The sequence below is a fragment of the Dermochelys coriacea genome, chromosome 22, assembly GCF_009764565.3.
Source record: "Dermochelys coriacea isolate rDerCor1 chromosome 22, rDerCor1.pri.v4, whole genome shotgun sequence".
Lineage (NCBI taxonomy): Eukaryota > Metazoa > Chordata > Testudines > Dermochelyidae > Dermochelys > Dermochelys coriacea.
The window spans coordinates 6,254,123-6,267,079 of NC_050089.1; the positions used below are offsets into that span (position 1 = coordinate 6,254,123).

Here is a 12,957-nt window from a genome sequence, read left to right on the forward strand (position 1 = left end):
CTTTGAAGAACTATTTCTAGGGGGGTAGGGGGGAACTTGGCCTCTATAGCTTAGTCAGCAGTTGGTCTCTGCTATCAAGGGTTACATTTCATGCCAACTTGTGGTCATGGGAACCCTTTGCCACTGGGAACTGGACTGAGACCCACCAGCTCATCTCTCAGAGACCAATGAATTAGCGTTAGCCAGGTAACAGCTTTCAGTGCCTGCCAACCATAAACTTAGAAATGAAAAGTTCTGTAGCTTCTTACTGATCCAGTTCTCCAGTCAGCTTCTTTAATAATGAAGTGCAGTCCACAGAAGCAAAAGTTCCCAGCATGCCATGCTCCATCCATATCTTAGCTGCCTGCTCCATATTGGAAATGACAGTTCCAAGAATGGTCCTCTCTATGGTATGCATTTTGGCCACCCCTTTAACAAACAAATGCTGTAAAATTGATTTTTCTTCCTCTCTGACTGTTGTCCTAAACAGAGGAAAGACAAGCTCCGAGAGCACATGCAAAGGATGCATAATCCAGAAAGGGAAGCTAAGAAAGCTGATCGAATCAGCCGCTCCAAAACCTTCAAGCCTCGGATAGCTTCCACCGACTATGAGAGCTTCATGTTCAAGTGCCGACTGTGCATGATGGGCTTCCGGAGGAGAGGCATGTTGGTTAGTGTCCTGATGCTCCTGAGATCTCTGCCAGTGAACTTTTGTCAAGTAGGCATGATTTACTACACAAGATAGCTTTTGTATTTAGCTTTAGTGAATAGTAAAGAAATGCCTGCAAATTTCAGGTGATTAGAACAGAGGAAAGTTGAGAAAGAACTGCAGGAATTGTAGTTCTTACAAAGGATCCTCTTTTTGTTTCTTTCCTTTTTTTTTTTTTGGCCTGTCCTCATGGTATATAAGCATTGTGATGTATACTACATCCATCATCATGCTGTCTGGGCACCAAGTTTGAGATCAGTAATACAATTGCATAGTCCAGATGGGACAGGGAGGCTCCACCATTCAGTTTCCAGATGTTCCTTTATTATTTACTAGGAAGTTTGTTTTGTTCCTCTGTTCCCATTACTATTTCTCTCTCTTTTCTCTTTTTTTTCTCCTTTCTGTGTGGGACCTCACCAGCCTTTGTCACTGAGGGAAAGCTTATGCAAACACATCTGTATTGCACACCACATTGGCTCAGGGTGGTTGCGATCTCTGCTAATAAAGAGTTACATAGCCAGGGGGCTTCTGGTGATAACATCTTGCTCCCAGCCCTGGAGAGTTTGACCCTCTTCTCCTCTTATGTGGATCAGGCATGCTCATTCTCGTATCTGCCCCACAAAAAATAAAATGCCTCTTTAGGAAACCATCCCTGTGAGATTAGTGGGGAAGGATGCTCAGTGCATTGGGAACCTTGTTACACACACAAACTGTAATGCTGCCTGGAGCCAGCAAATTCTGAAGTAATGCGAAAAATCAGTCTGAATCAGACACCTCCCACCCCACGGATTTTCCATGGCACTGGCTCAAATAAAATTAAACTAGTGTGTATCAGGAATGTTCATCAAAGGAAATTTGTGTGAGTACATTTTTACTTTTTCCAACAGCAAGTCTTTCAGCTAAACAAACTGGAAATGGGATGCAGGGTGACTAGGTTCACCTTCAGCAACTGACCACAAATGGATGTGAACCCCTGTGCCCTCAGATGGGCATGGCATGGCTGGTTAGCAATGTTTTGGTGGGGCAGTGCACTGGGGAATCCATACTTCCCATGACCAAGATAAGAGTCCATTGTTTAGCTTCCAGCTGTAACATATTTTCTTATTCTGATTTGCTTCTTTCTGTTAGGTGAATCATTTATCAAAGAGACATCCAGACATGAAAATAGAGGAGGTGCCGGAGCTAACATTGCCCATCATCAAACCCAACAGAGATTACTTCTGTCAGTACTGTGATAAGGTATGTAAGGAAGTCACCAATCAAAGCACAACCCTATACCTTCTTGCAACCAATTTGTGTGTATAAACATGTGGCAGGACTTGTGATTTTCTTGAGATAATACCTGGCTGAGCTGGCCAACAGCATTCGTGCCAGCTCTGTCCAGGCAGAAATTAAGAAATGCATTGAAGCTAAGGCAACTAAATGCAAACCAGACATTTCAATTCTGTTTTTCTCCACTTTGTTTTGGAGCCTGTTCTAAGGACTCGGTGTCTGATCTCGGTGTTGAAGATTGCCAGTCTAATTAGGGGGTTGCACGCTTTGTAGCGTCTGTAGGCTCAGCTTTTTTCACACACCACAAGCTCCTTGCACTGTTAGAGCCCACGTGACTAAAGGTCTGGTTTTCAGAAGTGCCACGAACCCGCAGTTTCTTTTGACTTCAGCTGGAGCTGTGGGTGCTCAGCACTTGTAAAAGGGAATTAGGCACCTATTTATCTTGAAGGATCTGGAACTAAGACCTTTTATTGTGAGCTATCCACTTCTTAGCCACATTCTAGTGATTCCCAGTGTTCTATAGCCTGCAGCTTCTTCTCCTTTGCCTTTGGTGGGTGCCTGCTTTTTCTGAGTATGACTTACTCATTGACCGCTCTCTCTGATATGGACTTTTATTTGCACCTACTTTTCTTGCCTTCATAATTTGGTTCAATGATGCCTCCTATCTGTGGTTTAGAAGAGCATCCCACTCCTTACTGAATGTTTCTTTAGTTTTGTTTAGCTTGCTTCTTTTTTTATATTATTATACAAGGTTACTTTGTTGTTTTTCTCTAACTGTAGCTCCTAAGATGTGTCTAAAGAAACTAGACTTAAAACAGACTTGCTGATCTCTTGTAGTTATTAAAGACCCAGTGATGCTTGAGCAAGAGTAGAGATGTTAATCCTAGTAGCCTAGGCAAATTCCAATTCAGGTGATTACATTTTGCCTCCCATGACATTTCCCCTTCGATTGTCTGTTGAATAGGGTTTTCCTTCTCAATTCCTGACCTAAGTAGTTGTGTAGTGCTGGGTTTCTGTGCAGTGTCAAGTAGTTATTACATTCCATCCTGGAGATACTTGTCTCACCGGCTGGTAAAGTGATACGTGTGTGTGTGAGACAGAGAGAAAGAACTATTATATAAAATTGTTATACAAATCCCTGTTAAAAGAGGCATGTGAATTTTCTGGATGGAGACACACAAACTCTATCTGTTTTGGGCACTGCCATTGGTGTTATGCTGCTCTCATTCAAAATTTTTGACCCACAGGTGTACAAGAGTGCCAGCAAACGCAAAGCCCATATTCTGAAGAACCATCCCGGTGCTGAGCTACCTCCGAGTATCCGGAAACTGCGCCCAGCAGGACCGGGAGAGCCAGACCCCATGCTGAGTACTCACACCCAGCTCACGGGCACTATAGCCACTCCACCAGTCTGTTGTCCTCACTGTTCCAAACAGTACAGCAGTAAGGTACTGTGAGTGTCTCCTTGCCTCAGAACAGAGCCCCTCCCTTGTGACGTTGTTCCACCACAGCTCTTTTATTGGTCAATCCGGGGTCCAGCCTTTTCATCATGAATCAGACAACTGATTTCAAGCTAACTGAGTGCTAACAATGTGAACACAGTTTATTTGATTTACAAAGAAAGGAAGTGTTTAGTGGTTAGATTAGGAACTGGTTGTCAGGATTCCTAGTTTCTATTCCAAGCTCTGTCATTGATTTGCTTTCTGATGTTGGATAAATTGCTTTATCTGCCTGGGTGTCAGGGCTTGTCTATATGTGGAAATTGACCAGAATAGCTATTGTGGAATGAGCTCTTAGAGAATACCTTCCCATGTAGACACTTCTATTACAGAATAAAATTGTTTACACAGAGTGTTATTCCAGATAGCTATAGCATTTTACATTCAGACCCTACCATATTCCGGAAAAACATCCCTTAGCCAAAGGAGATAATACTTATGCCCCTCCTGGGTACATGAGCTTAAAAGAGTCTTTTTTTCCTTTTCCAGGGTTGAGTCCTGATGAATTCCTGGTTTTCTAGGAGCGGGCCTCGCATGGTACACGCAGAGCTTTTGCTCATAGTATTTCCTGCTTTTTAAACACTGGCAGCCAGATTTTCCAAAGTGGCCTCTCATTTTGCACGCCTCCATTTTTGGATGGTCACTTGAAACATCTTGAGCCTGACTTTCAGTGGTGCTGTGCATTCACACCTCCACTTGAAGACAATGGTTGTTGCAGGTGCTCAGCACCTGTCAAAATCAGGCACAACATGTCCCAGGTTGGACACCCAAACTCTGAGGCACCCAAAATCAGGGCCACTTTTGCGAATTTTGTTCATGGGTTTTTCAAAACTGTCCCCATAGATTTCTTTTGATGGGTCTTTTTTTATGAGATGGGTAGTAAAGAGAGGAAGGAGGGAGTCAGAGACAAAAGAGACTTTCTGCTCTCTTCTGAACAAGTACTCAAAATATTTGACTCTGTGGGGGAGATTGGTCCATGGGGCCAGGAAGTTTGACAGGCAAAAGCTCATCATCAGGCAAGTCTAATTCATATGAACTCCATGGTCTTTGTGTTTTCTCACTGGTGACCTGAGCATCGCATGGACTGAGGACTCTCGCTGGCCATCTCTCTAACCCTCTTCTCTGCACCCCTCCTCAGACCAAGATGGTACAACACATTCGCAAGAAGCACCCTGAGTTTGCTCAGCTCCCTAACACGATACACACGCCCTTGGCAGCAGCCGTCATCAGTTCCACCCCTGCCGTTTTAACCACTGACAGCACTACTGGAGAGACCGTTGTGGTAAGAATGCAAAGAATGGTAAATCAGGCCATCTGCCTGAAAATTCAGATATCCTAGATTATAATGATTATTAGCATTTGCTTGGCTCCCATCACTTTGGTATTACAAGGCTTATGTTGAGACATTCCCATAGATCACTTCTGTATATGAATCTATGCAATTTACTGTTGTTCCTCTAGAGGTTCTGTATTTCCCTGTTTAAAGATCTAAAGATTTGCCCACTAGCCTTATCCCATCCTCTCCTGTCCTCACTACCCATATGTTATGGACTCCAGATGGTATTTTCAAAAACACCTAAGTGATTTAGGAACACAAGTTCCACTGAAAGTCCGTGGAACTTGTGCTCCTAAATCACTTTAGCGCTTTGGAAAATCTCCTGTTCCATCCTGATGGCCGAGGACTGGATTAAACTCCTTTTAGAGGTAATCAAAGCCACCCCTTAATCATTTGAGTGGGGTGTTATTTGAGTGATCTCAGCTCCCTCCATCACCACTGGTGAAGTGTGCTGTGTTCACAACTCTCCCAGCTGCCAAGTCAGCGAATGGCAGAGACCAGAAATTGTTCTGGTCTCCCCTGAATGGCAAAGGATCAACCTCCTGCAAAATTTTAAAAAAATTTCATCCACACTTTAAACTTTATTTCAAGACTGTTCACTGAAACTGTAAATAACAGTGACCAGTGTGTGCTTGAGAGAGGGCAAACTCGTCCATTATTATTATTATTATTATTATTTATATTACCATAGTACTTATTTATATTACCATAGCACCAGTGGCAGACCAGAACACAATTGTGCTAGGCACTGTACTAACAGAAAATGTTCCTGATGCTTCTGGCTTGATACATCAGATTATCCAAGTGTTAATTGTTTCTTCATGTTTAGTAAATACAATAGCACAGAGCAGAACTGCTTCACTTAGGTAGGTAGGATAGCTAGCATATATTTGGAGAATTTATTAGTTAACCTGGAAACACAGACCAGGCTCCTGGAAGGACAAAATTTCTGCTTCTATAAAGAATAATTCAGAGCTTGTGGATACAATTTTTTGTTTATATATTTATTATTTGTTTATTCAATTATGATAACACCTAAGAATACCAAACAGGATCTGGGCCTGTTGTGCTTAATGGCTGTATAAACACAGAGCAAAGAGCAGGTTTCAGCTTCATTACAATATCACATTCTAGGGGCATTAAAATCTGCATTAAGATGTGTAAATTGTGCATTTATGTGCCTAACTGCCATTTTAAGTGCCCATATGCTGGAATAGGACTTTCTAGATAGGGCTTTTGATGCACACCTTTGCTCCAATACTTGAATAAAAATGCTACAATTGCAAGGAGCAGAACTTCCTTTTTATTTTTGTGTAACCTTAAAATACTATTGTAGAAATCATTTTCTGTTTGACAGGGCTGGTGCAAGCAGAGAAAAACAGCCACTTTGCATCCTGCTCTTTGGGGAAATATGAATCCCAGGCAAGATCTGTAACTCGTACAGCAGCCTTATCTGCTTCTTCAGCAGCTGAAACAGATGGGGAATAAACTCATCTCTGGCTGCTTAGGACCCTCTCTTGCTTCGCAGTCCTGTAAATCATAAGGATGGCACTAATGATTCAGTTCAGTTATACCAACAGGAAAGTTTTCAGAATGTTCCAAAGACGAACGGTTACATTTCCTAGCTGTGAATCCAGATCTCTTTTGGCTTGTGAATGAAGATAGTAACAGTGTGATGCTGGCATGTGGGGTTTCTCTGCACATGGCTGAGTGAGGCTAAGGCTGAATTAAGCGGGATGCTGAGGATCACCAACATAGGTTCTGTAGCTGGGACTGGATGGAACTAAGTTTGGAACCCATAGCATAGGTAGCAAGAGTTAGTGTACAGTAACTCCTCGCTTAATGTTGTAGTTATGTTATATATATACACACACACACACACACACACACACACAGAGTATAAGTTTTAAACAAACAATTTAATACCGGTACACAGCAATGATGATTGTGAAGCTTGGTTGAGGCGAAGTCAGAGGGTGGGATATTTCCCAGGGGATGCCTTACTGCTAAGTGATGAACTAGCAGTTGGCTGAGCCCTCAAGGGTTAACTGATCATTGTTAATGTAGCCTCACGCTCTACAAAGCAGCATGAATGGAGGGAGGGGAGACAGCATAGCAGACAGAGACAGAGACACACACCCTGTGTGTGAGAGAATTTCTCCTTTAAGTAAGCTGACCCCACTCTTAAATACGCTGCCATAATCAGCAAGCTGAGACAGCAGCTGCTGCCAGGAAGCTCCCTCCATCCTGAGCCCTGTCGTGTGTGTCCCCTGCTCTATGGAAGATGGGGTAAGCAGGGTTCAGAAGCCGGGGGACACCCTGACATTAGTCCCCCCACCCCCCCACACGCACAGCAAGCAGGAGGCTCTGGAGAGATGCTCCAAGGCAGAGGGGCAGGAGCAGCGCATGGCAGTGCGGGGAGGGACAGCTGAACTGTGGGCAAATGATAGCCTGCTGGGTGGCTGCTGCACAAAGAACTTAGGGGAGCAGGCAGCGGATGGGGGGCTGCCGGCCTACCCTGGTTCCAAGCCCCCACAGCTCGCTGCAACGGGCTGCTCTTCCGGCAAGCAGTGGACAAAGCAGGCAGCTGCCAAACGATGTTATAAGGGAGCATTGCACAACTTTAAACGACGTTGTTCCATAATTGATCAGCAACGAAACAACATTAACCGGGATGACTTTAAGTGAGGCGTTATTGTAGAGCCTCAGCCTTTGATTCCTGAGCCAATCTAAATGGGCAGAGTGGGCACAATGCTAATCACAGATGCACTCTCCACAGTGCCAGGCAGCGTGAGGAATACTGACCACCGCTTTGGAAGCTGCTGAATTCCCCTGCTTCCCTTCCATGCAGCGGGAAGAAGGGAACTATTGGGTCCCTCAGCCTATTGCGAGGCAAGAATTAAATCCCTGCACTCCAACAGCTAGGGAAGAGCGAAGGGAGGTGGAACCCTTGTTCCCAGGAGCTGGGGTGGAAAGGGAGTAGAGATGTGATGATAATCTTATGAAACTACATTTGTACAAAATAGCAAGACTATTGGCAAACACTAAATCGATTAAAAACTGGCTAACGGATAGATTTGAACATGTAACTGTAAATGAAGAATTGTCATCTATCAGGTCTGTTTCCAGTGGTGTCCCACAGGGATCGGTTCTTGGTCCTACACTATTTAACATCTTTATCGATAACCTGCAAGAAAACATAAAATCATCACTGATAAAGTTTGCAGATGACACTAAAATTGAAGTGGTGGTAAATAATGAAGAGGATAGGTCAATGTTTCAGCATAACCTAGATGCTTGGTAAACTGGGTGCAAGCAAACAATATGTCAGGGGTTCTCAAACTGGGGGTCAGGACCCCTCGGGGTCACAAGGTTTTACATGGAGGGTCACGAGCTGTCAGCCTCCATCCCAAACCCCGCTTTGCCTCCAGCATTTATAATGGTGTTAAATATATAAAAAGTGTTTTTAATTTATAAGGAGGGGTCACACTCAGAGGCTTTCTATGTGAAAGGGGTCACCAGTACAAAAGTTTGAGAACCACTGCAATATGTATTTTAATATGGCTAAGTGTAAATGTATACATCTGGGAACAAAGAATAGATTGCAGGCCGTACTAACGGGATGTGGGACTCTGTCCTGGGAAGCAGTGCCTCTAAAAAAGATTTGAGGCTGGATAAATTACAGTGGATAAATTAGCTGAAAAAAATGAGCTCCCAGTGTGACGCTGTGGCCAAAAGAGCTAATGCAATCCTGGGATGCATAGAGAGGGGACTCTTGAGTAGGAGTAGAGACGTTACTTTACCTCTGAATGACTGCTGCTGGAATCCTGTGGCTGGTTCTGGTGCCCAAATTGAAGAAGGATGTTGATAAATTGGAAAGGGTTCAGAGGAGAGCCAAGAGAATGGGAAATATGCATTATCATGATAGAGTCCAAGAGCTCGTATGCAGCGTTGTTGTAGCCATTTCGGTCCCAAGATATTAGAGACAAGGTGAGTGAGGTAATATCTTTAACTGGACACTTCTGTTGCTCAGAGAGACAAGCTTTTGAATTACACAGAGATCTTCTTCAGGTCTGTGTAAGCTTGAAAGCTTGTTTCTCTCACCAATAGAAGTTGGCCCAATAAAAGATATTACCTCACCTACCTTGTCTCTCAAAGAGTTCTGTTTAGCTTAACAAAGAGAAGGTTATGGGGTGACTTGATCACAGTCTGTAAGTATCTGCATGGGGAACAAATATTTAATAACAGGCTGTTCAATTTAGCGGGGAAAGGCATAACACAATCCAGTGGCTGGAGGCTGAAGCTAGACAAATTCATACTGGAAATAAGGCATAAATAGTGAGACTAATTAACCATTTGAACAATTTACCAAGGGTCGTGGTGGATTCTCCATCACGGGACATTTTTAAATCAACACTGGATGTTTTTCTAAGAGAGCTGCTCTAAGAATTATTCTGGGGCAGGTCTCTGGCCTGTGTTAGATGGGAGGTCAGACTAGATGATCCCAGTGGTCTCTTCTGGCCTTAGACTCTACGAACGTATGAACTGTTCTCTCACAATTATTCGCCATCATGACACAACCATTGCAGCCCCATCACAAGATGTGATTATTTTGTGGTTGTCTGAAATTTCAGTCTTTGGGAAGGTGGCCCACAGCAATTAAAAGCTGAGTACAGCTGTATTGAGTAACAGGAGAGTAAATCTTAACCTGGGAGAGAGTGATGTTCCTTCCTGTATGCCTTGTCCCTGCCAGTGGTAAGGAAAGAGAGTGAGCATGAAAATATGGGTCCCCCACGATGCAGAACAGAGCACTCCCACTGGTCTGATTGCTGACAGAATCTCATTAAGTGGAGCTCCATACACAGTAAGCTCTTCTAAATTACTGACCAGGCTTCAGTGGTTTAGATTAGGTTAAGTACAAAGGTGCAAAGTGCTCAGCCCAAGAGATAACATTGCAAGATGCACTGTGTGCCTTTCTTCCTCAGACAACAGATCTGCTGACGCAAGCAATGACAGAACTGTCCCAGACCCTGACGACAGACTATCGAACCCCACAGGGAGATTATCAGCGAATCCAGTACATCCCTGTGTCACAATCCACAGCTGGCCTGCAGCAGCCTCAGCACATACAGCTGCAGGTTGTGCAAGTGGCCCAGGTAAGTAATCTACTGAGGATGTATCTTATATCTCTCCCCAAGCCTAAGTGACACCACGGTTTTGAAGACTTTAAAAAAAATGTTATGATGGTGAAAGGTTTTGGGTAGATATCATCTGGAGACTGAAGCTCAAGCTAAATTGCTGGTGCTGCTCCAGGGGCTGCCCCTCAGGAATTGACAAAGTGAGTCAGTGGGTGACCCACTTCTGCCCTTGGGAGGAGCAGTTTGAACTTCTTGTTTCTCCCGGAGACCTGAAGCCAAAATCTGAAAGTTTGGCAAGTGTTTGCTTCCTCCATGTATTAACTCTTAGGGTGTTCATCCTCTGTGACATTTAGTAACCCCCTTAAAAATAAATAGAGAGGGTAACTGGATTAATGGAGCTGGGGAAATGGATTTCAGCCAGCTTTGCACAACCAGAGCAGCTCCTTTACATCCTTCAGCCTCTGATTGCTTGGGTGGATCTGAAAGTGTCAAACAGCTTATATATGAGCCTGAAATGGGAGCTGTTTCCTGTCCTTTTGTTGCTCATTTTTAGCAATGTTGCACCCCTTGTTAATGATGGCCTAAATACTGGCACCATTTGACATGAATTTATGAAGTTTTAATGATTTAGCTGCTGAGATTCTGGTGCCTGTAGCTTTGCATTGATTTTAACAAGGTGTGATGTCTCTAATTAAATTACTATAATTAAGTAGAAGTTGGTGCCTCTAAGAGTCTTTAATAGGTAAGACACTGGAAATTTCACTTTTCTTTCCCCTAACATAGATCTGTATCTAATCAGAGCATGGATATGCAGTTCTGGAATGTATGAACACATACATTTACAGAGAGGAAGGATGATCCAGTAGTTAGGGCACTAGTCTAGGACTTGGGAGTTCAAGTCCCTGATCTGCCACAGATTCCTGTGTAATCTTGGGCAGATCACTTACTCCTGGTCTACACTACAGAGCTAGGTCGACGTAAGGCAGCTTATGTTGTCCTAACTCTGTAAGCATCTACACTAAAACGTAACTCCCACCAATGTAACTCGCCCACTACACCGACTGGATGGATAACTCCACCTCCGCGAGAGGTTTAGCGCTTAGGTTGATGTAGTTAGATTGACACAGTGTCAGTGTAGACACTGCGTTGCTTACACTGTCTGGCACTGCCTGTCAGAAGCCATCCCACAATGCCCACACTGATAGTTAAATCTGTGCAAGTGCTCCTGGTGGGGACGTGTACCGCCAGCATAAGGAGCGTAGTGTAGACATACAAAAGCGATTGAATTACTGTGGTGGCTGTACGTTGACCTAACTTAGGTCTACTTAATTTTGAAATGTTGACTTGCTCTTAGTCTCTCTGTGCCTGGGATCCTCATCTGTACAGTGTACTTCTCCACCTCACAGGGGTGTTGTGAGAATAAATACATTAAAGATCGTGAGGCACTCAGATGCTATGGTAATTGGCACCATATAAATCGATAGATTTAATAATTAGAGAACTGTCTCTTTGTGCCACTAAATTTATCATTTACCTTCCATTATGACTCAATTTTTTAGCCCTGTTTACAAGTTAGCAACAACCCTGTTGTAATGCAGGCTACTGATCAATCCAAGTGTTGCTTATTGTTTAATATTTGTATTATGATAGTGCCCAGAGGTCCCCATTAGGATCATGGCCCCATTGTTCTGGGTACTATGCAAACAGAAAGGTGGACACAGTCCCTGCCCCAGGGAGTTTACAGTCCACAACTCTGCTTTGATTTTCCCAGGCTACCTCACCTCACCAGTCCCAGCATTCCACGGTGGACGTTGGACAGCTGCATGACCCCCAGACATACACCCAGCATGCCATCCAGGTGCAGCATATCCAGGTCACAGAGCCAGCCCCAACAACGCAGTCATCATCACAGGTATCCCACGCTCTCTATGCAAAGAGCATTCTCCGTGCCAGGATGCTCAGGCTGGAGTTTTATACAGCCCTATGCAGCTGATGCTCTGTCTGTAGGACTCCCCTTGAAATCCTTAAGAGTACTGCACATGGAGCCGTTGCAGCATTAGGACCTTGATATTATTTAATAGTTCCCAGATATTCCCATTTATCGCAGCATATGCAAGATAGGGGTGTAAAGACACTTGGGTGGACATATTTATGAGTCCATATGGTTAAAGAGATGAAAGAAGTTCACAGATCTGCGAATACTGGCCATCCTCAGAGGGAGCTCATGGGAAGATGTGCATTTTAGAGAGACGTTATGGACTCAGCATGAGACTAGCAAATCCTGAGTTCTAATCCTGGTTTGCCATTAACCAGCTCTCTGTGCCTCAGTTTTCCCATCCGTATAATAGGGCTAATGATACTTAGAGTGCATATTTGAAAATATAAAGTGCCCACATACAATGGTGGTGGGTATTTTAGAAATGCAGAGATAGCTTATGAGAGATATGGATAATTATTTATTAATGTATTTAGATTGTTTAAATGGGCAGTTTCTTTTTAAAAATGCAAATCTCTTCATGTATGTACAACATTAACATAGTATTTAAACAAAAGCATGTACACGCTGGCTTGGTGCCAATAAAGGATTCTCAGGAGTCTCCCAGTCATCTGTCCTAAAACCTCATTTGACTTCATCCCTCCCTCAGAAAAGCTTGAGGTAAAATATAGGTCTTGCAGTCATCAAATCAGGCTGTGGCAGACACTGGAGTGAGGTAAACTCCAAGGCCCTTCACTGAAAATGCTCTGCCAGCAGCCCTCTCTTATGTAAGCCAGGGGATCATGCAGAGAGGCAGCCTTGAAGGTAGGTACAGCCCCACATTACTCTCTGGCTACTTGTTTTAAAGCAGTGATGACTAATGGCAGAGGTATTCCCAGGCAGTTAATTCCCAGGCTCTGAGACCAATAATGAATTATTTCTGTTACACACTGAAACTATCTGAAGAAGAATTAAAGCCCTTTTCCTGAGCATCAGAAAGTTCAAAATTCAACTCTGTTGCCCCAGAGAGTGTTCAGTTTGTAGTACCG

At 43.7% G+C, this 12,957-nt stretch overlaps 1 protein-coding gene across 12 annotated transcripts in view; it reads left to right on the forward strand.

The window, feature by feature from the left end:
• PRDM10 (PR/SET domain 10) overlaps window positions 1–12,945 on the forward strand; it is a 69,351-nt gene extending 56,406 nt beyond the window's left edge. For 8 of the 12 annotated variants that reach the window (XM_038380467.2, XM_043501032.1, XM_043501028.1 and 5 more), the window contains 6 exons: window positions 470–649; window positions 1,817–1,927; window positions 3,208–3,408; window positions 4,598–4,741; window positions 9,781–9,951; window positions 11,705–12,945. In XM_038380467.2, the coding sequence (XP_038236395.1) occupies window positions 470–649; window positions 1,817–1,927; window positions 3,208–3,408; window positions 4,598–4,741; window positions 9,781–9,951; window positions 11,705–11,926 (1,029 nt within the window). In that variant the 3' untranslated portion in view covers window positions 11,927–12,945. Of the gene's footprint in view, window positions 1–469; window positions 650–1,816; window positions 1,928–3,207; window positions 4,742–9,780; window positions 9,952–11,704 lie in introns of those variants that run through there. The other 4 variants (XM_043501038.1, XR_006276681.1, XM_043501037.1 and 1 more) reach the window with 4 other exon arrangements.
• Window positions 12,946–12,957: the final 12 nt, after the last annotated feature.